The 27,888-nt window shown below is 42.9% G+C and overlaps 1 protein-coding gene across 3 annotated transcripts in view; it reads right to left on the reverse strand.

Moving 5' to 3' along the window:
* Positions 1 to 1,270: 1,270 nt before the first annotated feature.
* Positions 1,271 to 27,888, reverse strand: part of Utp4 (UTP4 small subunit processome component) — a 30,293-nt gene continuing 3,675 nt past the window's right edge. For all 3 annotated transcript variants that reach the window (XM_038312251.2, XM_038312250.2, XM_038312252.2), the window contains exons 3-16: positions 26,156 to 26,347; positions 24,565 to 24,649; positions 22,248 to 22,337; positions 19,988 to 20,199; positions 17,682 to 17,945; positions 14,609 to 14,705; positions 12,984 to 13,048; positions 12,098 to 12,220; positions 10,367 to 10,523; positions 8,448 to 8,554; positions 6,750 to 6,845; positions 4,933 to 5,118; positions 2,092 to 2,202; positions 1,271 to 1,495 (exon numbers count right to left, since the gene is read on the reverse strand). In XM_038312251.2, the coding sequence (XP_038168179.1) occupies positions 1,379 to 1,495; positions 2,092 to 2,202; positions 4,933 to 5,118; positions 6,750 to 6,845; positions 8,448 to 8,554; positions 10,367 to 10,523; positions 12,098 to 12,220; positions 12,984 to 13,048; positions 14,609 to 14,705; positions 17,682 to 17,945; positions 19,988 to 20,199; positions 22,248 to 22,337; positions 24,565 to 24,649; positions 26,156 to 26,347 (1,902 nt within the window). In that variant the 3' untranslated portion in view covers positions 1,271 to 1,378. The remainder of the gene's footprint in view (positions 1,496 to 2,091; positions 2,203 to 4,932; positions 5,119 to 6,749; positions 6,846 to 8,447; positions 8,555 to 10,366; positions 10,524 to 12,097; positions 12,221 to 12,983; positions 13,049 to 14,608; positions 14,706 to 17,681; positions 17,946 to 19,987; positions 20,200 to 22,247; positions 22,338 to 24,564; positions 24,650 to 26,155; positions 26,348 to 27,888) is intronic.

Consider the following 27,888-nt stretch of genomic DNA (forward strand, 5'->3'; position numbering starts at 1 on the left):
CTCCCAAGTGCCAGGACTTATAGGTGTGTACCACCCACTACGAGTGGATGGTGCACACCTTTAAAATCCCTGGCACTTGGGAGGCAGCAGAAGGATCTCTGTGAGTTCGAGGTCAGCCTTGTCTACTGCATGACAGTCAGGACTGTTACACAGAGAAACCCTGTCCCATTTCAAAAAACCAAACCAACCAACCAAAGAGAACCTACTCACTGTAAGCCCTAAACAGGCTAAGCAGAAGCTGGTGACTGTACATGATCTCTTCCATCCTGTTAAACTGCTCCCCACAGATCTGCCTTAAATTCTCACTTTTTTCTTTTCAGACTAGAGAGTGGGGGGTTCAGTGCAGCAGAATGCTTTCCCCCAACACTTTACGTGATGCTGCTAGAGCCCACATCCTTTCCTAACCACAGAAGACTCTACGTACAACCACTGAGATGGTAAAGAAATCGGTCTGCTTGGCTCAGATTAACTACTGTTCTTCACGTTTTAATTTAGAGAGCACAGTCACAACTGGTTAGTTGAGAACACCCCTGGGAATAACAATGTCAAAGCGGACAGAGCAGAGAGTGACATACACGCCTGGCTGCCTCACAGGTCCCCACCTTGATTCTCACTCTCCAGCAAAATCCCTGCCCAATGCTTCCTTACCTTCTGAAGCTGCCGTATGGCTGACAAAAGGACTAGTAGCATCTTTTTGCTTGACGTGGCACTAAGGATTGAGCCTTGCCTTGTACATGGTAGACCCCCAGCTCTGTGACTCCAATGGCATCTAATTTTCAGATGGAGAATTTATGATGCTGCAGTTGACGTTATTCCTTGAACTATGAAGTGGATCATGGCTATTAGCACCCTCCAGGGTGATGCTTGAAGGCTGCAGGCTAATACACAGTGATACCCCAGTTCTTGGATTCCTCGGAACAAATAGCATGGACTAGCTTCTTTCCTGAGACTATATAGTCCAAGAACAGACAAGATTCCAAAAAGGCAGGATGAGTCTGTAACTAGTTCAGTTCACTACTGCAGCTACAAATACTATCGTGTGCTTGTGTAATGTATAGCACACACGAAGTCAGAGGGCAACTTTCCAGAGATGGTTCTCTCCTTCAGCCGTAGGTTCTGGGGATCTAATGGTCTTATCAGGCTTGGGTGGCAAGTGCTGTTCCCGAGAGCCAAGCCGCTGGGGCCTACAGAGACCTTCCATTCTGCTTCACTCAATGAGAGGACACTCCTGCCCACTATTCTGGAAAATAATGTTTACGGTGACTAGTCCTAAAGAGTAAGTCTGCTTTATTATCATGATTCTGGGGAAGACAAACAAACAAACAACAGCAACAACAGGGTAGACAGTTCAAGAAAAGACACACACAATGCCCTGTTTTTAAGTTCCAAATTTCTTCTTTTTGATGGGTGGTGGGAGCTGAGCAATGATGTCGTCCAGGGGTCGTTCTACTGCCACAAGGGTCCTTTCATCCAAGAGATCCATGAAGAGTAAGGGCTGCGGAGAGAGAACAGTGACATCACCAGGGAGTCACTCGCCACCAGCTCAACAGAGTAACTGCAGTGCTGGCAAGACTCCAATCTTCCCTGCTCTTGGACTCAGCATGGTGGAAAGCCAGCACTTCAGTGGAGCTGGCTTAGGAGGAGTATGACAGGGGAACCTGAGTTGGGCCAGACAGTCGTAGTAGCATAAGCTCAATGGACAACTGGTTTTATAGACACTGAGAATATTCTCCAGAAAAAAGAAAATCATGGAAGTTCAATAATTTCCATTACTTTTATTTTAATCCTTAAAACATTCTTTAATCAGAAGTTTCACAGAGAAGAATAGTCATATTAAGAAACCCCACATGAGCACCAAGATTACTACAAATTTCTCTCACATAAGGAAGTATGATTTGCCTGTCTCTAACTTACTGAGTCAAAAGCAATGAAGCACAGCTACAGATACAGATAACTTCAAGGCTACTAGTCTCCACCAAGTCAGGGTCTCTACATGCAAAGGAAAATATACTAGTTTCTCAATTGCTAGTTATTATATTTTGATAACATCCCAGGGAAGCAACCATCCAAAATACAAAAAGAACTGTTTACCTTATATATCTTAGAAATTTTAAATGCATGGGCTGTGCGCCTCAGGAAGACATCTGATTCATTTTTTGGAGGAAGTGAATTATAGAGCACAGTTTTGTCATTTGGAAGTGGCTAAAAGACAAAGATATGTTATTTATTCACTGGGTGGTATAGGGGTCAAGTCTAGGTACCCACACACAGGAGTACTTGAACGACATCGCCAATCTTTCAGTTATTACTTCACGAGAGTTTCACTAAGGTGCCCAGGCTGCCCATGAATTCACTCTGTGCCCTTGAATTTGTGTTGCTCCTGCCCCAGTCTTCTGTGGTGACTGGGACTACAGGCTTGAACCACAAGACATACTATTTGAACTATTACTTTATTGCTTGGCATTTTTAAGACCTGGTGTTTGATCCTAGCACCATAAAAACAGAAGAGTAAAACGTTACTTTCATTGCCCTTTATGAACCCAGTTCACTCTTTGTTTTGTTTTGTTTTTTTGAGACAAAGTATCATTGTAGTTCTCTTGATCCTCCTGAGGGCTAGTATTACAGATACGCACAACTGTGTATGTCTTAGGCCCTCAGGTTTTTCACCCATGGATCACTATCCCGTAGGAGGGCCATATAAAATGGATGTAGGATCATGAAAACTTGACAAAGGAAAGGTTTCCAAATGTAAAATGACCAAAATTTAATAGAAAATCAAACATGTGAACTGGAAAAGGTATTTCTTATGCAAGCCTGGACACTTAGGTTCAAATCTCAGAATCTACATGAAGGTCTGAAAGGAGAACCAACTTCACAAGTTGACCTCTGACTTCCACACATGCAGGGGCACACACAGCCCAACCCCATCATGCACACACTTACATTGAGTCAATTCTCTCTTTCCCCCATTTAGGTTCAAGGGATAGAACTAAGGGTGTTAGGTCTGGTGGCAAGTGCCATTACCCGAAGGGCTACCTCACCAGCCCACTTTTAAAACAGATTTATTTTATGTTTATGAATGTTTTGCTTACATGTATGTATTTGTACCATGTGTGTGCCTGGTGCCCACAGCAGCCAGATCCTGGTTATAAACCATCTCAAGGGTGCTGGGAACAGCCCACTACTCTCAGCACCTGGGAGGCAGAGGCAAGTGGATCTCTGTGAGTTCAAGGCCAGCCTGATCTACAAGAGTGGTCCTAGGACAGCTGTTGTGGGGCTGTTACACAGAGAAACCTGCCTCAAACCTCCCCCACAACACACACACACACACACACAAATTTTTAAAAAATGATTTTTTTTGATAATAGTTCTTCTTTAATATACTTAAGGTCATATAAAAATGTCTCAGGCAAAAGGGATCATGCATGGGCAGAATGAGTAAGAACGGGCTTCATACTACATGGCAAAATTAAAGACAAAAGCTTTGGGCCAGTTTTGTCAGTAGCCCTTTGTAAGACAAGACCAAATGGACGCGTGCAGGATCTTAGCCACACAGACACTGCACTCTCTACTCCTCCCCCCACAGCCATATCCAGTACACTGGCCAAGTGGTGAAGGTTCTCCCCCAGGGAAAATACCATAAACCACCCCCAGTGATGTCACCGACACTTCAAGAGATGGCCAAATAAATGATGCACTTCATCTCTCACTTCCCTGGGAACCAGCTTTGCTTAGACAAGGGCATGAGGGACTCATCAGCAGCACTTGGGAGAAAGCCTCTGGGCTGAGTTAGAGACAAGTGAGGGAGTGGGAGGGCTCTTCCTGGGCCACTCACTCACAGCAGTGACTTGTCACCAGCTCTGCTTCCCACATCCCAGGACACAGGGCCCAGGAGATGAGCTGCAGTGACACATCCCTGTGCACACCTCCTTGAGAGCCATCTGCTGTGGTACCACGCACCTTCCACCCCCACCTTCACAGATCCACACAACAGCTGGTGTTGGGTATAACTGAAACCCAAAGTGCAGTACAGCCATGGCTGTGGTCCACAGGCCTCCTAGGAAAGAAAGGCCCTACCCAGAAAAGATGTATATTTGGGAAGAATCAAAACAGCAGCCAGCATTTTAAACTAAAGGAAACACTTGTGTCCCTACTTAAATAACAGTCACCGATGCTGGGGTTTTCCCGACTAAACTTTTCTCAAAACACAAAGACCAACTTTTTGAAGTTGTCTTCAGCTAAGGGGTAGGGTGGACAAAACATCCATGGGTGTCTCCTTTAATGAAACTACTTTACTCAGTAACACGACAATGGAAGTTAAAAGTGAGTCAGTCAGCTCAAAGATATTCCCTGACAAGGGTCATCTTCTGAATACCAACTTAATCACTTTTCTACATAGGTTTCTATGTTGAATAGCCAGATAGAGAAATAACTACAGCAGCAAAATCTAGTCCATAAAGGCTAGCCCCTTACCCAAGAGCGTGCCAAACAAAAGCGCCTATCCTATCCTCTGAGCAGTTCTCATTTGGAGGCTCCTTCCTCTATCTAATCAGGCATTTTTAAACTTAAAAACTCCTAAGTAAAGGTAGGGTGTGCTACTAACTCCAGTAGCACTCAGGAAGCAGAGGCAGGAGGACTGCTGTAAATTTAATGTCAGGCTGGCCAGGCTAAAACATCCTGTCACAAAAATACCCAAAACAAAATGGGGCTGGAAAAGTTAAGAGCATTTGCTATTCTTGCAGAGGGTCTAGGTTCTGCTCCTAATAGCCATGTCAGGATACTCACAACCATCTGTTAACTCCAACTCCAAGGGATCTGAAACACTCTCCTGGCCTCTGTGGGCAACACAGACACACACACACACACACACACACACACACACACACACACACACACACACAGATTCCTAAATAAAGAAGTCTCGGAACTCACCAAGGACTTGTCAATGATGCAGAACATGTAGGTATCATGAAGGAGGATGTGCATCGGTCTCTTGGGATGGAAGCTGATGTGTGTGATGGGAGTATCCCTTTGGAGCCATAGGTGGTGAAATCCTTGCTTCTGGATAGCTCGGCTCCACTCTGTATACTGCTTGTCTGGGATACTGAACTCAAATACCTGAAGAACACAACACCAAGCAAGTGCACATGTGTACCCACGGAGCTCAGAGGCTCCTGCTCCCTTGGGTTCTCCTAACCACAAATATTAGCAAACCTTAAGGCGCCATATTTTAACATTACATTTTTTGTTGTTGTTGGTTCTCTGTGGCTTTGGAGTCTGTCCTGGAACTAGCTCTTGTAGACCAGGCTGGCCTTGAACTCACAGAGATCAGCCTGCCTCTGCCCCCCAAATGCTGGGATTAAAGGTGCACGTCACCACCGCCCAGCTTGTTTTTGTTTTTTTAAGGAAGGGTTTCTCTGTGTAGCCTTGGCTGCTGTAGACCAGGCTGGCCTCAAACTCACAGAGATCTACGTGCTCCCACCCCAGTGCTGGGATTAAAGGCGTGCCCCACGGCCTGCCTTAGCATTACATTTTATCATCACTCAAGAAAAACTCTTTTAGTTAAAGGTAAGTTATAGACAACAAGTCACCTGAAATTTTTGTTTGAGACACAGCTTTACAGTTCAGCTCTGGCTGGCTTGAAACTTGTGATCCTCCTGCCTCAACATTCCACATGATAGGATTATAGGTCACTGCCACTAAACTCAGAGGGCATCAGTTTCAATGACAAAGACACTTAAGGTGCCACCTTCGAATAGTCTTGGTCAAGAATAAAAACCCAGGAAAGTGAGAAAGCATTTTTTGGATATCGTGTGCATGCATGAAAAGTAAAAACTGGGGCTGGAGAAATGGCTCAGTGGTTAAGAGCATTGCCTGCTCTTCCAAAGGTTCTGAGTTCAACCACATGGTGGCTCACAACCATCTGTAATGAAGTCTGGTGCCCTCTTCTGGCCTGCAGACATACACACAGACAGAATATTGTATACACAATAAATAAATAAATATTTAAAAAAAAAGTAAAAACTGTTTCAAAACAGTAAGCATCATCTGCTTAGCAATCTAATCAAATATGCTTCCCAGATACGCTGACTCTTTCCAACAGTCCGGTACAGTGTACTCGAGGCTATCACCCACATTTTACAGACGAGAATACACAAGCACTGATGAGTTCATAATGTGCTCTACAGCCCCAGCATTGGACAGAATTACCTCGTCCCAACTTGGCATAAGAAGTGCTGTGGAGGAAGCTCTCACTTCGGCTGAGATCAGATACCTGAATTTTGGTAAGGTCTGATTTTCTCATGAAAGCAAACCAAACATTTTTAGGTTACTTCCAAAATTTTATTACATCTCATATCTAGTTTAATACCTGGGCCCATGTTATCTCTAGTTTAAATAAGTAGAGTATAGTCAGATAGTGGTGGCACAAGTCTAATCCCAGCACCCAGGAGGCAGAAGTAGGTGGATCTTTTTGTTCAAGGCCAATCTGGTCATAGTTCCAGGACAGCCAAGGCTACACAGAGAAATCTTGTGTGTGGGTAGTGGAGGTGGTGGCAGGGATTAGCAGAATGCTTCAAAATTCTCCCATCACTTTGTGCTTCTTAGCTCTAGAACGGCAACGCAAGCTGTGCCCATCAAACCAGTGGGTTCTGCTGGCCTATGAGATGGGCTCAAGTCACACAAGGAAGCCTCACTCACATAAACTATCTAGCAGAAGGGAACTGGAAGAAAGCACTAGAATCTCTTACCTGTTGGTCAGAATGAGCAATGACAAGGTTGTTGGTGTTGGGGGCGATGGCCAAAGCAGTCACTGGAAAGTTGTAAGCAGGGACTGTGCAGTGGAGCTGGGGAGAAAGACAAGGGACAAGGCTATATATATATATATATATATGTGTGTGTGTGTGTGTGTGTGTGTGTGTGTGTCTCATCCTCCTTCAGGAAAGGCTAGGTGAGCGGGACATGGTGATGAGACAGAGGCAGGCAGTGTCAGTTCCAGGTCTACACCGTGAGAGCCTGTCTCAACCACCACCACACACACACACACACACACACATACACACACACACACACGCACGCACGCACACACACGCGCGCACACGTACGCACACGTACGCATGCACGCACACACACATGCGCGCACACACACACACACACACACACACACACACACACACACACACACACACACACAGACAAAGGAGAACAAAAGGAAGCTAGATGTCAGAAACTTTTGTAGTTTATTATTGCTCCTTCATTGTTTTCTGGACGAGGCTTTGAGTCCTAAACATGCACTCCACTACTACACAAAACCCTAAGCCCAAGTCAGGTGCTTGAAATAAGGTTCTTTGGAACTCAAAAGCATCCTATGGAAGTTCAGGCATTTCAACAACAACAAATTACTTTAATTTCATTAAAAAGAAAATTTTGGATGGGTGTGGTGGCAAAGGCCTTTAATTCTCCTCTGGAAGGCAGAGGCAGGTGGATCTGAGTTGAGGTCAGTCTGGCTTACATAGTGAGCTCTAGGCCAGTGAAGACCTTTCTCAAAGAAACAAACAGATTATGCTTAACTGCTTACAAAATAGAGCATTTCCAGAAAACTCAAGAGCAGTTTTCTCTGAGTAAATGTGTCAATATGAATCACCCAAATATACCACTGTACTGAGAACACATAGCTCTATACTGGTTGGTTTTTAAAAAAAAAAGTATTGCCAAAGAATGGACATTTGGGTTCAACTATAAAGCATGTTTGTGGGCATTAGAAAGAAACATGGTTTTTGTCAATGTTAGGGACAGAACCGTGATATATGATTCAGAAGGACTCCCCAACGGTGATATCCGCCTTAAATTTCTGGTTCTATCTAATCTAAAATCACTTTTGTCTTTTTTTTTTTCAAATCATTTTTTTGCTGTTATTTGTCTGCTGTATGGTACTGGGGACTGACCTTAGGGTACCATGAATGCTAGGTCAGTACTCTGCTATTGAGCTATATATCTCCCTAGTCAGGAAATGGATTCATCACATATAAATCCCTAAAGTAAGTTTGAGTATAGCTTATACCATTCTTTCAATTTTAATATTTTGTGATTTTAATATTATGTTAGTACAGTGTTGCAGTTCTAAAGTTTTTTGTGTCCTCTCCCCCCCCCCCCCCGCCCCCCCGTTTTTCAAGACAGGGTTTCTCTGTGGCTTTGGAGCCTGTCCTGGAACTAGTTCAGGCTGGCCTTGAACTCACAGAGATCTGCCTGCCTCTGCCTCCCAAGTGCTGGGAGTAAAGGCATGCACCATCTACGCCCGGCAGTTCTAAAGAATTCTAAAATAGAAATCTAAAGCAGGAAAAATTCTTAAAAAAAAGAAAAAAGAAAAAAAGAAAAGCCTAGTAAATTTCCAGGTCATTTTGATCTGCCTAGCACCAGCTTCCTGTATGGTTATGAACTCTGATGCTCACCTTTAGATGATTCAGATCGTATACGTGGACTCCAGCACTGGTACCTGATGCAGCTAGCCAATTCCCATCTGGACTGACTGCCAAAAGACACATAGAATCCACTGTCCCTGAGGACAGAAGAAACAAGTTCTTGAATTAGGCACCCACAGCCTGCCCCGCCCTGGAGAAACCAATGAGAAACCCACATGGCTATAAATCATTTATAGAAGACTTTACTAGAGTTTTGCAAATTAATTCTAAATGTTAACCAATTTTTAATATATATTTTTGAGACAGGAAATTACTTTTGTAGCCCAAGACAGCTTCTTTAAATTTAGGATCCATGTGCCTCAGCCTCCAAATGTTAGGTAACTATGCTTTCCCTACTTTTTAAACTTTAATTAGTGATTGTTAAGCATGGTGGCACAAGTTTTTTGGTTGTTTTTTTTTTTTTTTTTTTTTTTTTAGTTTTTTGTGGCATAAGTTTTTAATCCTAGGACCCAGGAGGTAAAGAATATGAGTTCGAGGCTAGCATGGTCTATACAGCAACTTTAAGGCCAGTTAGGTCTACATCATGAGATGTGGTGCAAAAAAAAATATAAATATATATTATAAATATAAATACTATTGTCTCTTGTGTGAAGAGAATCCAGAAAGATAAAACTAGAGGCATCACTGGTTCAGACCCGAGTCATGTACTAAAACCACACCCTAAGTTAACTATTTCAGACTACTTTTTCCTTTTTAATGTTTTAAAATTACAGTTAGGGATACATGTTTAACAGTCTTGAAGCACATATTTAATTTATTAAGTGCCTGCTGTCTGTTTAACACTATGGGAAACAGATGAGACACCTCTGTCAAAGGGTTTTGAATCAATCTGTAACATTAAGACAAAATGAAAATCAGACATCGACATTATATGCTAAAATATGTGCTGCATTTAACAATCCCAAACAATGAAAAAAGCCTTACAACAGGTCATAAACCATCTCTTGAAAGAGGGAAAAGAGAAGGTAATGGCAAGATAGTCTAAGATTTATAATAAAAATAAAAAATACTGTTGTTTTAACTCATCTAACTCCTGAATGGTCAGCTTCTTCTGAAGCAGCTACTTTTTTTTTTTGGGGGGGGGGGGCGGATATGAGACAGGGTCTCTTTATGTAGCCCTGGCTAACATGAAACTTACTCTGTAGACCAGGCTGGCCTCAAACTACCTTTCAAGGGCTGGAACTAAAGTTGTGCACCACCATGCCTGGCATAAAGCAGCTTTTCAATGAGTTAATGTTAAATACTTACAGTCCAGGCTGATGGGAACCTAAAACAGTAATGAAGTAGCTATATGCCAGGGCAAGAACAGGGACAGGATCGTGGAATGTATTCAACAACCAACGTAACTGGATAAGACGTTGAAGCCAACAGTTAACTCAGCATTGGCTAGTATATATAGTCACCTGACGCAATCTTATGTTCTTAGGGAACACAAAAAAGTCACAAGCACAAAGGATCCCAAATAAAGCTATAAGCCTAACAATATTTTCATCTTAAATAAACATCTCATAAAAACAAAGGTAGCATGTTCCCCAAATCTCTACACAGAAGCACCAGAAAACACCAGAACACTAAGGGGAGTCATTTGGTGTCAGGATTGCAGATGACTTTTACTTTCTTCCTAACTCTGCCAACAAACCTAAGGATGATGAAACTCCTCTGGTCCAAATAAGGAATCAAAAGCCCAGTGAGAAAGAAGTAGGTGTGAGGAACATTTCAGAGCTCATCGAGAGTCTTCATCTGCCAGAGATCTCCTCCTACTTCAAATGGCAAACATGTGAGCAAGTGTATCTGCAAGGTAAGAAAGAGTAGCAGGCACCCTGGCACCGAGGTCTAAAGAGGAAAAGTCACCAGAGACGGAGAATTCCCTGCTGGGTTAGAAATCCCACCTGATTGAGGCTGGAAAGTATGCAAATGCTTGAAGTTTCCTTCCAGCAGCTGAATGATATGCAGAGACCCTTGATTTGTTGCCACAAAGAGCTTTGTCGAATCTTCAGAAAACAAAATATGGAGGGCAGAGCGAAGGAACGCTGGCATTTTGGAAACCTTTGGGTAAATCAACAGTGAAAGCGAGTTAGAGAAAGCGGCATGCCACAACCTGACACAGCCTGCCGAGAGAGGACCCACAAAGGCCTAGAATACCGCCACGCTTCCTGTAACCTATCTAGCTTTCTCTCCATCCAGACTGCAATGCTCAATTCTCCACCTTGGAAATAACTTAAAATGGGAATAAAATACCATTTTTTGTTAGGAATATTTCCCTATTTCTTTTTCATTTTATGTATTTAATAAATAAATGAGCCCTAAAATCATACACACACTAACAACAACACTCAGCAGGCTGTATCTGTATTTATATATTTGTGCAAACACACACATATAAACACAATATTGAGAGTGGAGGGGCTATGAGAAGGGTTAGGTGAGGAGACCTGAGGGAATGGAAGGAGGAAAAGAATATAATTCTATTTTAATTAAAAATGTATAAAAAGTAAACAAAATAGCAAAAACAAACAAGTACTTAGCATTGCAGTGGTAGTGCTGAAGATTGAATCTAGAACCTTCTATAAGATTTAAAAACAAAGCTGGGGGCTGGATAGACGGCTCAGTGGTTAAAGCAACGGCAGCTCTTCCAGAGGTCCCAAGTTCATTTCCCAGGAACCCCATGGAGATTCACAATCATCTATGAGGCCTGATGCCCTCCTCTAATGTGCAGGCATACATGCAGATAGAACACTGCATATACAATAAATAAATCTTAAAAAACAAAACAAAACAAAAACCAACGATAGAAATCAATCCAACACTTGAGAGGCAGAGACAGGCAGATCTTTATGAGTTCAAGGCCAGTCTGGTCTACAGAGTGAGTTTAAGAATAGCTAGGGTTACGTAGAAGAACCCTATCTCAAAAATAACAAAAAACAAAACAAAAACCAAACAAACAAATAAAAACTGTGTGTAGGGGCTTGAGAAATGGCTCAGTGGTTAAGAGCACTGGTTGCTCTCCAGAGGACAGGAATTTGATTCCCAGTACCTATATGGCAGCTCACAACTTCTTGTAATTCTAGTCCCAGTGACCTGTCCCCTTCTGGACTCTGAAAGCACCAGACACACACACGGTAAACAGATATATATATACACATAAAACATTAATACACATATGTAAATAAAACATTTTTAAAAATGTGTGTGTATGTGTGTGTATAGAGGTCAGAGGTTAACTTGTGGGAGTCTCTCCTTCCACCATGTAGGTCCTGGAGATGGAACTCAGGTTGTCAAACGGAGCAGTCCCTGAAAGACTGCTCTGTACAGCTAAAGAAAAATCCTTTCACTAAGGATTCTTATTTTTTAAATGATTTATTTATTTTTACTTTATGTGCATTGGTGTTTTGTCTGTGTAAGGGTGACAAATCACTCTGAGCTAGATTACAGACGGTTGTGAGCTGCCATGTGGGTGCTGGGGACTGAACCCAGGTCTTCTGGAAAAGCAGCCAGTGCTCTTTACTGCTGAGCCATCTCTGCAGCCCTAAGGATTCTTATCTAATTCATTTCCACTTCAAACAAAAGTACACATTTAGGAAGTTTACTCTTTTACAGAAATATACTTTGTCCTCACTTACTCTTTGGAGGCTTATGTTGTCACGTTCATATTTCACGCGATAGAGAAAAAACCGAGAGGCTGTAGAATAGGCTATCCAACTTCCACACGGGGAAACACAACTGCAGCTAATGTTCTCAGGGCCCTGGCAATTGGAGGAAGCAACATGAGTGAAAAAAAAAAAAAAACAAAAAACAAAAAAACAACCAACCATCTTTTAGGCGGAGTCTCACGACAACCTCCCTACAGTAGATGGCCTGGTAAAGCTTCCTGTGACCAGGTTCCCATGCCAGGGCTCTACGCTCACAGTGCTCTCACATTCTCACAAGTGCATTTCTGAGGCAGGATTTAACTTAGCCCAAGGTGTGTTAATTCTAAGGCTAGTCAAATTCCCTACTAATCAAAACAGCCTTCAACTCCTAAACTTTTTGCCTCTATGTCCCAAGTACTGGGATTACAGGTAGGATTACTACAAGCACCTAAAAGACATCTTTATAAAAGATAGTATGATTAAAGCAATTTACATGGTATGTTGCTAACATAAAAAGGAAACATATACATGCAAATGAGCACAAATTCTTTTGTTTTTCTGGGAGAATATACAAGAAACTGTGGAACTGCCTATCTGTGAACAGCGAAACAGTAAAATGTGGGGTGAGCTTGAAGCTCCACTTGATTACACAACCTTTCACTGTCTTAATTATTAGAAACACACATGCTATTTCTATAATATAAAAAGGAAAACCCGATTTCCTGTACTCACTTATCAAATTCTCAGTATCTAACTTATAAACACGGCTGACACATCCTTCAGATATAATGACAAAGTCTGGGCTTCAGACCGAGTGCTGCTCAGACTCAGAATGGAGAGGGGCTCTGGGCCTGGGCGGAGCATGAACCTTCCTCACCTTTGTCTTGAGGTGCAGCAGATGGTCTGCGTTTTTAGAGAGTGGAAGAGTATCTCCGTTCTTGCCTAAAAACAGAAACTTTGAGCTTTCTCTCATCAAAGAAAATTTGTCCTTTTTTCATTTTAAAGTCAAGCAGGAGGTCAGGTTTACCCACATTGCCCACACACACAATCACAATCTGAAGAGCCATGTGGGGAGCAGCAAAGACTGACTCTAAGGCAGTCTGCCATAGCTTCTCCCAGACTCGCAGTGGGTAGAGGCAGATTTCAGTATACTCTAAACCCTTCCCAAACTGGCTACTCATCCCCGAGTCGTGAGGCCTTTGTTTCCATACTGCACATCTCTCCACCTCCTCAGCTTTCAACAGAAGTCAGGCCAGGGCAAAGTACGACTCCACAACCGTCATTTCAACTAACTCTTACATGTGTCTAGTAGAAGCTTAAACTCTTTGGGGTTGTGGGTGGGGGGTTGAGACAGGGTTTCTCTGTATAGTCCTGGCTGTCCTGGAACTCGCTCTGTTGACCAGGTTGGCCTCAAATCCAGGCTGTGGCAGTCTACACCTTTAGTCCCAGCACTTGGGAGGCAGAGGCAGGGGGATCTCTGAGTTCGAGGCCAGCCTGGTCTACAGAGCGAGTTCCAGGGACAGGCTCCAAAGCTACAGAGAAGCCCTGCCCCCGCTCTAAAACAAAAAACAAAACCCACAAACTACAAAAAAAAAAAAAAAAAAAAAAAAAAAAAAGGGGAAAATAAAAGGCCAGGTAGTGGTTGTGCATGAAGATAGATCTCTGTGAGCTCAAGGCCTAGTTGAACTCAACCTGGTCTACAGATTGAATTCTAGGACATAAAAAAAAAATTGGTATCTATGTTAAGATTTTAGATAGTCACAATGGCTCATGGTTATCTCATCATTTAGGATTGCTGAGTTCAAGGCCAATCTCAACTACAGAGTGAGATCCTATTTCAGAAAACCAAAACAAGGTTTTAACATTTAGTAATTTTTTTTCTTGTATATGGAAAAAACTGTAATTTCCCACAGACGCAGTAAAAAAAAAAAATCCACCCTTCTAAATGTATGCATGTGTGTGCAGGTCAGATTGGCATTGGGTGTTTCCTCAATTGCTCTCTATTTTTTTCACAGTTCAAGTCTGACTATGTAGCCCTGGATGGCCTGGAATTCCTTAGGGAGACCAGGCTGGCCCTGAACTCCCAGCTGAGTGCTCGCACCAAGGGAGAGTATTCAGACTGGGACTAAAGGTGTACACACCATAGCCAGCTCCACTTTACTTTGTGACACAGGGGCTTCACTGAGCTAGGAGCTGATCAATTGTCCTCTTGTCCCTGCTTCCCTGGTCCTGAACTTTGGATTCTCTTGTTTCACTCTCTTCCCAGTTTCTTTCTGTGTAGGCGTGCTGGATGATGCTGTGGCTCAGACCTGGAGACATGTGCTTCCAGGCAGGCACTTTACTTTTGAGGTATGCACCAGCCCATCTTGGTTTTTTTTTCCTCTTTTACTGTCTCTAGAAATTTGCCAGTTTTTAAAACTAAGTCAAAAACAAACAAACAAAAAACAAAACAAAACAAAAAACCACAACCCCCCCCCCCCACAAACCTTTCTGCCAATTTACCGGTTGCAACTGTAGATCCTAGTCTCCAAAGCTCCAAGTGATGAGCAAACTGGAAGAGGAGAAGCTGCCTTCTTTTTGAACAGGAGATGAGACGACGCTGCATTCAAGAATTGAAATCTCATAAATGGGCCAATGTGGTCATCTGCTGCTTCAGTTCCAAAGGCAAGAGCAGCATCCTAACAGCCTCTCTTCTCTATTGCTGAAATCCACTGTGGCCAGCCCCCTCACCCCCCAGGCAGAGGAAGGTTTATCTCTGTGAGTTCAAGGCCAGTTAGTCTACATAATGAGTTCCAAGGTAGACTGGGCTACAATAGTGAGACCCAGGCCTAACCCACCCACCCTCCAAAACAGAAACAAACAGCCAACCTCCCCAACCCAGCCCATCACAGTCTAGCACTGTACTAGGATCTGAGAACACAACGGTGACTGAAACAGCCACTCATCTCAAGATGGTTCTAAAAGTGACAAGCATGCCACAAGATGTAACATGGATAAACACAGATGAGCAGAAAGGACGCCTACCCTAGCCCAGTGGAACAAACACAGATGAGGCTTCCTGGAAAAGATTAGTCAAGCAGAGAAGGCAGGGTAAGAAGTTCCAGGGAGGAAAGAACACACAGAACAGGTCAGATGCAAAAACACTGAGGAGAGTAACTTAGAATTGACAGGCTGGGGGAATGGGCCAGTCCAAGATCAACACACAATCTAGAGCCACATTAAGAATTTAGGGCTGGGCTGGAGAGATGGCTCAGAGGTTAAGAGCATTGCCTGCTCTTCCAAAGGTCCTGAGTTCGATTCCCAGCAACCACATGGTGGCTCACAACCATCTGTAATGGGGTCTGGTGCCCTCTTCTGGCGTGCAGGCATACACACAGACAGAATATTGTATACATAATAAATAAATAAATAAATATTTAAAAAAAAAAAAAAAAAAAAAAGAATTTAGGGCTCCCAGCACTCAGGAGGCAGAGGCAGGACAGGCTCCAAAGCTACATAGAAACCCTGTCTCAAAAAAAAAAAGGGGGGGGGGGCTTTAAGTTGAAGACAATAACCAAAGGCTTTTTTTTTTTTTTTTGGTTTTTCGAGACAGGGTTTCCCTGTAGTTTCTAGAACCTGTCCTGGAACTAGCTCTTGTAGACCAGGCTGGCCTCGAACTCAGAGATCCGCCTGCCTCTGCCTCCCGAGTGCAAAGGCTTTTTAAATAAGAGGAATAATCAAAGTGCCTTTTCTTTTCTTTTTAAAGAGACATCTTGATTAAGGGAGCCATTAGGGAGCTAGCGTTAAAGCTGGCACTAGAGAAATTCCCCGGAATCCACAAGGATGGCCCCAGCTAAGACCCTAAGCAACAGTGGAAAGGGTGTCTAAACTGGCCTTCCTCTGCAATCAGACTGATGACTATCTTAAATGTCATCACAGAACCTTCATCCAGCAACTGATGGAAGCAGATGCAGAGATCCACAGCCAAGCACTGGGCCGAGCTACTGGAGACCAGTCCAAGAGAAGAAGGAGCAATAATATGAACAAAGAGGTCAAGACCATGATGGGGATACCCACAGAAACAGCTGACCCGAGCTAATGGGAGCTGACTCCGGATTAATAGCGGGAAACCTGCATAGGATGAAACTAGGCCCTCTGAATGTAGGTAGCAGTTGTGTGGCTTGGGCAGTCTGGGGGCCCCCCCTTCAGTGGGACCAGGATTTATCCCTAGTTCTTGAACTGGCTTTTTTTAATCCCATTCTTTTTGGAGGGATACCTTGCTCAGTACTGCCTCAAAATGATATGTCAGACTTTGTTGACTCCCCATGGGAAGTCTTACCCTCTCTGAGGAATGGATGGGGGGGTAGGATAGAGAAGGTGGGGAGAATGGGAAGAGGGGAAGGAGTAGGAACTAGGATAGGTATATAAAATGAGAAAAGATCGCTAAAAATAAATATTTATTATGTATAGTGTTCTGTCTGCATGTATGACTGTAGGCCAGAAGAGGGCGCCAGATCTCATTACAGATTGAGAGCCACCATGTGGGTGCTGGGAATTGAACTCAGGACTTCTGGAAGCTGTCAGTTTTTTTTTTTTTTTAAACCACTGAGCAATCTCTTCAGCCCAAACAAAGAGTTCCAAAGGAGAACACATTAGAATTAGAGATGTTAGTAAAAGGAGACAATGAACCTGGTCACAGTGGCGCACAACTTTAATCCCAGCACTCAGGAGGCAGAGGCAGGTGGATCTCTAAGTTCTGGGCCAGTGTGGTCTATACAGTGAGTTCCAGGACAGCTAGAGCTACATAGAGAAACCTTGTCTCACAAACAAACAAAAAGAGGAAATCACTGAAAAGGAATCCAGGAGAAAAGACACTGATCCAAAGTAGGATAATGGCGGCACAGAAGTGACTCAATTCAAGAGATAACCAGGAAATAATAAGGCTCCTCAGGGCTGGTGAGCTCAAGAATAGTCTGGCCTACACAGGGAGTTCAAAGTCAGTCAGTGCTACAAAGTGAAATCCTGTCTTAAAGAGAGGTGGGGGAGGGATGAGGACTATGTCTCCGACGCCATTAAACCACATGCACGAAATATGTGGGTAATTTATAAAAATATTTTTAAATGTATATGTATAGGTGTTGTGCCTGCATGAACTTCCGTGAATCACATTCATGCAGTCCAGAGGAGGCCAGAACAGCGTGTCGGCTCTTCTTTAACTGATGGTACTAGCTGCCAGATGAGCCCAGGTCATATGAAGGAATCTCTGACCCCTCTCCTATTAACTGTACTTTATAGAAATTTCATTAACTTGTTTTTAAGGGTGGAGAAACTAGGCTTGTAGCATTCCTGTCAAGGTAAATGGTATCATCCCCACAGTAGAGTAGACCTCCTAACACCACAGTTTAAGTAGACCCTAACACCTAAACTGGGTCTACCTCATTGTCACAATATGCACGTACATATACATAGCAAGCTGTTGTTGTTTAAGGAAGCTTGCCTCAGAAAAGAATGAAAACAGCTTTAGGAAGTGTGAGCTCTGTTCAGTCTGACTGGACAGAGGGATGGGGAAATACTAAAGGCGGGAGGGGATACTCACATGGGGAAAAGTGATCTTCCGGAGGGCAGCATCATAATTCTTGACCTCCACTTTCTCCATGAGAGGACGAATAACTAGGTGGGTGTCTGTGCCTCCTGATATCAGAGCTGTGGGGCTGTGGGCCACAGTGCGCACATCGTGAGTGTGATGCTGGAACGGCTTTGTCCGTACCCACTGCTTCTCACTGCTGCTGGGAGTCACGGGGACCAGCTGAAAATGGAATACTGTGCCCTCGGCTGTGCCCACCACAAAACTGTCTTCTTGCTGAGAAATTAAATCAGGAGGGGGTAGATGTCAACATAACAGGTACAGATGGAAAAATATTCTTTCCGGTTTTCTATCTGGGCAGCTCAGGGGAAAAGAAAACTCATGCCCTGAATTAGAAAGGAGGTTCCTGCCTGGCGAGGTGGTGCATGCCTTTAATCCCAGTCTGCAGGTAGATCTCTGTGAGACTGAGATCACCCTGGTCTACAGAGTGAGTTCCAGGGCAGTCAAGGCTACAAAGAGAAACCATGTATGGTGAAGGGGAAGAAAGAAGGAAGTTTCCAGGGAAGGCAGTTCCATCAGAGGAACAAGCTCAGACATAGGCAGCAATTGCCCCCTGCTGACAAAGTTAACTCTTAGCATTGCCAATGTGTTATGCAGTCACATGCTACAAATTCAATGACAAACCAAATACACGGTCCATAAAAGTCTAATGAACCAAAAGTTCCTATTACCCAGTGATACAACAGCTGCCAAAAAGTAGTATAAAACATTATTCACAATGCTGTTGCTGTAGAACACATGAACAAACACACCCTTTAATTGTACACTAAGTTTGGTTTGGCTGGAAATTTTTATTTTGCTGTAAGATCTTAAGAATTACAGGGCTGGAGGGATGGCTAAGCAGTTAGGCACTACTGCTCGTTCAGAGCACCTGAGCTCGGTTTCTAGCGCACAGAATGCAGTTTACAACCTCCCATAACTTCTGTTCCAAAGGGATCTGAAGCCTCTGACGTTTATACTCCAGTGCACATATCCATAACCACACCCATCTTTAAAAAAAAAAAAGGCTAGAGATGACTCAGCAGTTAAAAGGGTACTGGCTGCTCTTCCAGAGGACCCAGGTTCAACCAGCACTCACAAGGCAGCTTACAACTATAACCCTAGTTCCAGGGATCCAACAGACACACATGCAGGTAAAATACCAATGCACATTTTAACAAAAAGCTGGGCAGTGGTGCCTCACGCCTTTAATCCCAGCACTCAGGAGGCAGAGATAGGCAGATCTCTCTGAGTTTGAGGCCAGCCTGGTTTACAGAATGAGTTCCAGGATAGACAGGACTACACAAAGAAACTGTCTTAAAAAACTCTCACAAAAACAAACAAACATTATATTTATACTTTTTTCTTTTTGTGTCAGGGTTTCTCTTTGCCTGGTTCTAATTCTTAAAAAAATAAACAAAAATAAAAACTTCTTACAGTTTCAAGAAGGCACTTAGTATTTTTATTTAATTGTATAAAACATAAATTTCCTTAGTATTATTGGATTTTGTTTGTTTTTGTAGTCCTGGCTGCTCTAATCTCCTTACTTGGTGACAAATGTCATCATCTGCTGAGCTATAGCCTAGCAATCACATCTTTATGGAGTTAAATTTGTTTCGTTTTTATTTTTTTGAGACATGGTTTCTCTGTGTAGCTTTGGAGCCTGTCCTAGAACTCACTCTGTAGACCAGGCTGGCCTTGAACTCACAGAGATCCTCTTGCTTCTGCCTCCCAGGAGCTGGGATTAAAGGCGTGCACCACCACCAGACAGCTTAAACATTTATTAAAGTTAAACATTTCTACTAAAGAACACGGTAGGTGGTAGGTCACTGTCTATGTGGTTTAGAAGGAATCAGATCTCTCTGCTGCTGGTTGTGTAAAAGAACAGCACAGACAACCGGTACATTAGTTGTGCAACGTAGTAGCTTTCCTACTACCCGTTTGCCTACGTATATGCTGATGCTAGCACAACGTTCAAATCACCTACTGATATATTTCTCAGAATGTGTTCCTGCCATTAGGTGACATAACTATATACAAACTATGCTCAGTACAAGAAATAAAATACCTAAAATAGATTTAAATAAGAAACATGTTAGTTGTGAGAAAAAACTGAATCCTTCTAAACTACATAGGCTATATATGAGAAAAGACAGACCAGACCCTAAGGCTGACTTGAAAGCTGGGCTTGAGGATATAAGGTCATATTCCTGGCTACTCAGGAGGCTCAGCAGGAGGACCATAAGTCCGAGGACTACTTGGGCTGGGAGCATACTCACATCAGCGACAGCAATAGACTGCACATCAGCATTTGCGATGACATGGCTCTTAACAAGTGTCCCCGTAGCTGAGTCCCATAACTGCACCTTTCCAACAGAGTCCACACTTATGACAGTTCCGTCGGACAAGAAGGCAACACCCCACACAATACACCTTGACTTCGTCACTCCCAGGTGTTGCCTATCTAAAACCATCTTACGGATAATGCTCCCTGAAAAATAAGAAAGGCACACATGTAGATGGTGTTTAGTTTCAGTTTCCCAAAGCTGCCCGGACAAGCTTAAGGTGATGAGTCAGAGGCATGGACGTCCATCGTCAGTGAATGGCAGCTGTGCTTTAAAACTCCTGAATGGGGACCTGAAGAGGAAATGAGAGGATGAGGCCCCCAAGGTGGAACAGTTGAAAGTTACTCTATGAGGCTGCGAACCCTTGAAGTAGCAATCTCCCGAGTAAGCAGCGGATAGCAGGCAAACACCGTCTCAACCGAAGAATCTTAGGTAAAAGGTATGGAGAACTAAGTATGGGACAGGATGTCTAGAGGGAAAACAGGGTCAAATTAAAACTGGTAAGAACATGGAGAACAAAGATTTCTTCTCCTCAGAGTAGGGACAGCGAGGCCTGCACTTAACCAGGTAGGAGACTGGAAAAAGAGTCTCAGAATGCAGCTCAGGGGCAGAGATGTGTAATGCCAGGGTTGTCTAATCCCCAGCACCAAAAACCAACTGACTGATTGATTTCTGGAAACCAAGTCACACAAGACAGAAAAAATTATTTCTAAGATTCCCCAAACAGGCAACCCAGATGACTCTTCAGTGAAGACCATGCTCAAGAGTACCACTGAAGCCGGGCAGTGGTGGCGCACGCCTTTAATCCCAGCACTTGGGAGGCAGAGGCAGGCGGATCTCTGTGAGTTCGAGACCAGCCTGGTCTACAAGAGCTAGTTCCAGGACAGGCTCCAAAGCCACAGAGAAACCCTGTCTCGAAAAACCAAAAAAAAAAAAAAGGTCCCACTGATGGAACAAGAACAAACAGTACACACGCAGAGAAAGCTTCCTCTAACAAGAAAAGCCAAACAGACTAACAGAAATGGCAAACAAATGAACAGTGGGCCAGGAAGGGTGCAGAACAGTTGCGGAATGTTAATACTAACAGCTTCAGAGTGGGGGCTGGAGAGATGGTCAGCTGTGGAGCACTTTCTGCTCTTGCAGGACTGGAGTTTGGTTACCAGCACCCACAACAGCACTGAACTACAGCTCTAGCAGATTCCTGCACACGCACACAATCAACCCTCCCCTCCCCCCCCACCGCCAGGTGGATCTGTGAATTCCAGGCCAGCCTGGTCTACAAGAGCTAAGCTAGTTCCAGGACAGGCACCAAAGCTACAGAGAAACCCTGCCTTAAAAAACCAAAAAAAAAACAAAAAACAAAACCCCAACTCTTAGAAATGAACACAGCCTCAGAGGCTGCAGGTGTAACCACAGAACACAAACTTAGCACAGGCTCCAGCAGCTAAAAACAGAAAAGACCTTTGGAGGTGGCTAAGTGAAAATTTCACTATGAACATTAAGATATGAAGATGACAAACTTATATTAGCGAACAATGCATGACCCAAGTGGCTAAGCCATACTGGAAGAAGTTAAAACAAAGAGATTCATTTCTAAGGACATAGAAATGGCATGAAATAACAAATAAGATCCCCCAAGTACAGCAGTGCTAATCAAAAACAGGAACGAGAGGCTAAAGAGATGGCTCAGTGGTTAAGAGTGCTTACTACACAGGTTTAAAAAATATAGAGAAGTCTGGATCCCAGGACACGTGTAAAGGTTGGACATGGTCCCTTCAGGCCTGTCATCCCAGAATGGAGGACCTGGGGCCTGGAGGATCACCGGAACTAGCTTCTTGTTGGCCTATTCTTAAAACAAAACAAAACAAAAACCAGACTCACCCCAGCCTGGGTTCACAAGAGACTGTGCTTCAGAAAGAGCCCGAGTCCTTCTAAAGTTCTCTTGTCACTACCTATGAAGGCATGTATACGTACATATAACACAGAACAGACAGAGATAGACAGACAGACTTACACAGTCACATACAGAATACACACGGAAAATGGGAAAATTTGTGGTGGACATGTGGAGAGATGAATGAGAAGTTAGGTCACCACATTCACTGAAAACGTGACAAAGTTGAGTTCTTAGAAATTGAGAAATGTAGATCTGACAACACCCACAACACAAATGTACCAAATAGAAAACAGTCACCTGATTTGACATCAAACACGCTAACGTAGTCTATGGAGCCAGCTGCAATGTGGGTACCAGCAGGATGCCAACTGAGACTTAGGATCCGACCTTAGGAGTAATAAAACAAGAAAAGGGGACATATAAACTGAGCTGTCCTCCACGGCGACGCGGCTTCTGCAATTCAGTGTCAGTCTCCCGTTCCCCGCAGCAGATGTCCTGTCCTGGGTCCCACAGTGGGGTATCTGACAACTTGTTTTACTAATGTATAAAGAGTTGAGGAAAATATGTAAAATAAATACATCCTTTTGAGAACGATCTGGTGGTGACCTAACAAAATTTCAATGTGCACAGACACTTCAGATTAAAGAGACATACTTGCACGGATGCCCAAATATATGTATGGTCATGCACAAGTATTAACATTACAAACAAGGATGCACTGACTACAGGGTGATGGCCTCATAAGACCATATCATCCAGTGACATCAGCCATCTTAGTTTGTGTAAGCATACCTGATGATGTTCATACGATGGGATGATTTAACATTGTATTTTCAGAATAGATCCCTGCGGTTAATCAACCATCATTAAGCATGTCTGTCTGTCTTTCTTGGTGGTTGTGCTGATTAGTTTTTTTGTCAACTTGACAAGACTAATTTTATTTTTTGTTTTTGTTTTTCGAGACAGGGTTTCTCTGCAGCTTTAGAGCCTGTCCTGGAGCTAGCTCTTGTGAACTCACAGAGATCAGCATGCCTCTGCCTCTCGAGTGCTGGGATTAAAGGCGTGCGCCACCACCGACCGGCTTGACTAGATTGATTCTATGACATCTACCGAAAAGTACTGTATCACCTTTCCAATGAAGAAATAACAAAAATCTGGTTACAGTGGATAGCTATTACTAAAGGACACAGAACACACAGAATGTTTACTACTCTCCAAAACAGGCAGCGGCAATCTACAGTCCGCTGTTGGTTTGTAAATCAAGTTTTACCAGCACACAATCACAAATCTCTGTTCATGCACTGTGTTTGACGGTTTCTGTGCTACAAGTAGAGATAGCAGGGACTATTTTGCCTTCAAAGCCTCAAGTACCATGGTGCTCAGTACTTTACAACCCAGAGCCCAAGCACCAGCAGTTGCTCATGATACTCACCAAGACATCTAAATTGGCTAGTAGGGTTAAGAACCACAGCTAGCCTTTAATCCCATCACCTGAGAGGCAGAAGTAGGTGGCCCTCTAAGTATGAGGCCAGCCTGGTCAACAGAGTGAGTTCCAGGACAGCGAGGGCTACACAGAGAAACCTTGTCTTGAAAAACAAGCAAATAATAAAAACAAACAAACCACGGCCAGCAAAGCTTAGAGGTGCATGCCTGTAATCACACTGCTAAGGCAGGACTGCATGAATTGAAGGGCAGCCAGGGCTACACAGAGTAACAGTGCAGGCTACAGCGTGAGAAGCTGTCTCATAAAAACCAGAAGGGAAAAAGGAATCACAGTTCTCTTGTCTATATGTAATCTCAGTACTCAGGAAGTAGAGGCAGGCCTACACAGCAGAAGCAGCCTCAAGGACAACATCATTTAATGATAAAAAAGAAAACATAATCAGTTAAGATTCTCCATACAAATATTTAAATTTCACAAAACAGGAGTTTTTGTAGGGGTGCACTGATTAATTTTATGTCAACTTGACAAAGCTAGTCATCTTGGAAGAGAGACCCTCAACTGAAAAAAAAAAAAAAAAAAAAAAAAAAAAAAAAAAAAAAAAAAAAAAAAAAAAAAAGCCCCAACCAGGCTGGCCTGTAAAGAAAGCTGTGGTACATTTTCTTGATTGATAATTAACGTGGAAGGGACTCACCCAGGATGAGAGGTCCTGGATGCTGTAAGAAAGCAGACCGAGCAAGGCAGCACCCCTCCGTGGCCTCTTGCACCAGCTCCTGCCTCCAGGTTCCTGACCTGCTTGAGTTTCTGCCCTGATTACCTTTGACGATGGACTGTCTGTGGAGCTATAAGCTGATATAAAGTCTTTCCTTTCTGCGTTGCTTTTGGTCATGGTACTTATCACAACAACAGAAACCATAAAATGGACACTCTAACACTGACTCTCACACAAACACTAGTTTTCTACTTTGATTTTCTGTACTTTTGCTTCACCAGGCAATCACAACTATGTAACATAATGAGATGTAGAACTCCTAGAACTTTTCCTTGTACACACCAAAAAAGTATATACACAAAACATTGTGTATAGCAGCAGGAAAACACCCTCTCCCTAGTGGCGCAAAAACATAACTTCTTGTTGAGACTACTCGTCACCCCACCAAAAACAACCCTTACTTTTCTGCCGATCAAAATTTCTTGCAAACTGGATTTTGTCTGGAGTGACTTCAAATAGTTTCACAGAGCCATCTTCACAGCCAACCTATTGAGAGAGAGGGAGAGAAAACAGTCTAAATGAGTCTTCTACCGGACTACTTTTCCCACACACAAATATATACATTGTTTCTTCTCTAAAAGCTATCACTTACCCTAAAATCAAACCAACCAAACAGCTTGTCAGAGGAGGTAGGGGACCTATGCTCAAGAAATCAGTATGTAGACTCCTGTTGACTACACAGTCTAGTCAGAAGTGGCCAAATTTCTGCATATGACATAGAATAAAAGTAGGACTTCACACATACCTGCCAGAGACCCATGACCTAGTAAAAGATCTACTGACCTTTTAAACCCAGATGGAAATATAAGATAGTATACAAGTTAGTACAAGTGAAATATTAAAAAAAATTGCAAAAAAATTAAATGTTAGGGTAGAAAAATGGCTCATTGGGAAAAGGCCAGCTGCCAAGCCTGGATAACTTAAGTTTGATCCCCAAGACGTACAAGATGGAAGGAGAAAACCAACTTACACAGTTGTCCTCTGACCATCACAAGCACTCCGCAGCAGATACCTCAACTCCCAACACAAATAATAAATGTAACTTCACACACACACAGACACACATGCGTGCGAGTGCAGTGAATCTACAGAAGGACTTAACACCCCATATTTCTTAAACAAAAGTTACTATTAAAATACAAACTATATCAAAACAAAACTAGTCTCTACATCTCTTAGTTCCAAAGAAGTTTAGAAAATTCTGAAATTAATTAACCCTGACATTTCACAGAGGAATAAACAAGGTCCAAGCTGTAGTAAGTCTTCTGTCCCACCAGCCAGCTCCCAAATAATGACACGAAGACTTATTATTAATTATTAATATGTTAATATAAGTATATTATTAATATATTATATGTTATTAATAATTATGAAAACTTGGCCTTACTTTAGACTTGATTTTACCTAGCTCTTACAACTTAAATGAATGCATTTCTTTTAATCTATGTTTTGCCCATCCTGCTTCTGTGTCTCCTCTGACCTGCTCTCTCTGCCCGGAAGTCCTGCCTACACCTCCTGACTAGCTATTGGCCATTGAGCTTTTGATTACGCAATCACAGCAACACGTCTTCACAGTGTACAAATCTTCCATAAAACCAAGCTAACAGCATAGGGGCAAAGTGTGCAGTGATTTATTACTATTTGTTTGTATGGACTTTGACTCTGTGTATGTATGTGCACCACTTTTGTGCAGTGCCCACAGAGGCTACACGAGGGTGTCAGACTACTGGGAACTGGAGTTGTGAGCCACCATGTGGATGCTGGGAATCAATCCAAGATCTGTGCAAGAACAGTCAGAACTCTTAACTGATGAGCCATCCCTCCAGCCTATGACCAGGGATTTTTAACCTTCATTGCCAATTCTAATATTTTGTCTTATGAGTCTTGATACCTAGCTAAGCTTGGAATTTCTATATGACATAAACATGAGGAAGGAAATTTGAGTGGGCATAAAACCACTCTATTTGGAATAACCAATAGTTGCTTACTGACCAAAAGCTGAGAGCCACTGGGGCTGGCGGTCATACTCCAAATAGGTCCTCCAAAGGCATCCAGAGCATACTTTATGTTTAGTGCCTGTAGGTCATACTCGAGAATTTCTCCGTTGAGTCCAGCACTAAAGAGCCGCTGTCCTTCTGCCCAACATAGGGCTTCTGTAGCCCGAGACTCATGACCTGGGAAAAACTAAAGAAACATCATAACTTTTCCAACCTGTCATGAATTCACAACTACAGAAACGCTTTAACACCCCAACTTGCACCCATCAACACTTGACGAGTATTTCCCCACAGGTAACTAGTATAGGTTTTCACTATCAAACATCTAAGCCTACTAGACACTAGTATTTCTTTCAGCTTCAAATTTTAGTTACTTAATATTACTGTACTTTAAGTTATAAGCTTGATTCTCTTTCTAATTGGATATGAGATATATAATTTCTTAAAACTATTGCGAACTTCTGGACTGTTGGTTATAGGAGGCACAGAGGTCTCTGCTCACAGATGAGCATTAGAGAAACCTGGAATGTTAGTACACATGGCTGTTCCTTCAAGGGAAGGAATACACACCTTGTTATCCACCCAGAAAAGCTGGGAGCATACAAGCCTTGTGCTAGCCATGTGGCTAGACTTTTTTAGGCATCTGATCTTGCCCAAGACCCTTATCATAAGCTTGTTTCTCTCAGTCAATCTATAGAGCCCATTTTTATGGATTTTACAAGGAGCTTCTGTGTAGTCATGTTTGATCTGCATGTAGCCTACTTTGTTCCTCAAGGAGATTTATGTATGCTTTGTTGTATATGCAGAATGAGTTAATCATCACCAAATTGTGCTATGTTAAAATATGCCAAAAATAAACTACTTGGGGGTTAGACTCCAGAAGTTTGAGCTAACATCAGATGGAGTTGTGATAAACCAAACTGCCTTCTTCTTGCTATTCAAAAATCATCTCTCCGGGTGATGGTGGTGCATGCCTTTAATCCCAGCACTCGGGAGGCAGAGGCAGGCAGATCTCTGAGTTCGAGGCCAGCTTGGTTTATAAAAGCTAGTTCCAGGACAGACTCCAAAGCTACAGAGAAACCCTGTCTCGGAAAAAAAAAGGGGGGAGGGGGACCCCATCTCTCTGTAGGCCTGTGAAAGTCACAGAGAGTCCCAGAATTGACAGTCATTCCCAATCCTGCCACACTAAACCAATTTTTCTATCCAGGATTTTTCATCTTCTTACTTAACTAGGCAGTAACAGCTAAGTTGTACAATGGATGACTTACTTTTTTTTTTTTTTTTTTTTTTTTTTTTTTGGTTTTTCGAGACAGGGTTTCTCTGTGGCTTTGGAGCCTGTCCTGGAACTAGCTCTTGTAGACCAGGCTGGTCTCGATGACTTACTTTTTAACAAGAAAAACTAGGTTTTAAAAGTAAAATACAACAGTATACGGAACAAGGACATAAAGGATTTGGGGAATAGAAGATGGTTTAATTTGTAAAGGTGCCCGCTACCAAGTCTGAGGACCCAAATTAAACGCCCAGGACCCATATGGTGGGAAGAACTGATTCCCCCAGGCTGTCCTCTAATTTATACAGGGATGCATGGCACATACACACACCCAAAGGAGAAATGTCAGTCAATTTAGTGAAACAGTATACTGCACTATCCTAGACCTCAGAATTCACTGATCACTTGCTTACTAACCAACAGTAACTTTCAAGTCTTGCAAGGTCCATTCAAACTAA

Source organism: Arvicola amphibius, chromosome 15 (genome assembly GCF_903992535.2).
Source record: "Arvicola amphibius chromosome 15, mArvAmp1.2, whole genome shotgun sequence".
NCBI classification, from domain to species: Eukaryota; Metazoa; Chordata; class Mammalia; order Rodentia; family Cricetidae; genus Arvicola; species Arvicola amphibius.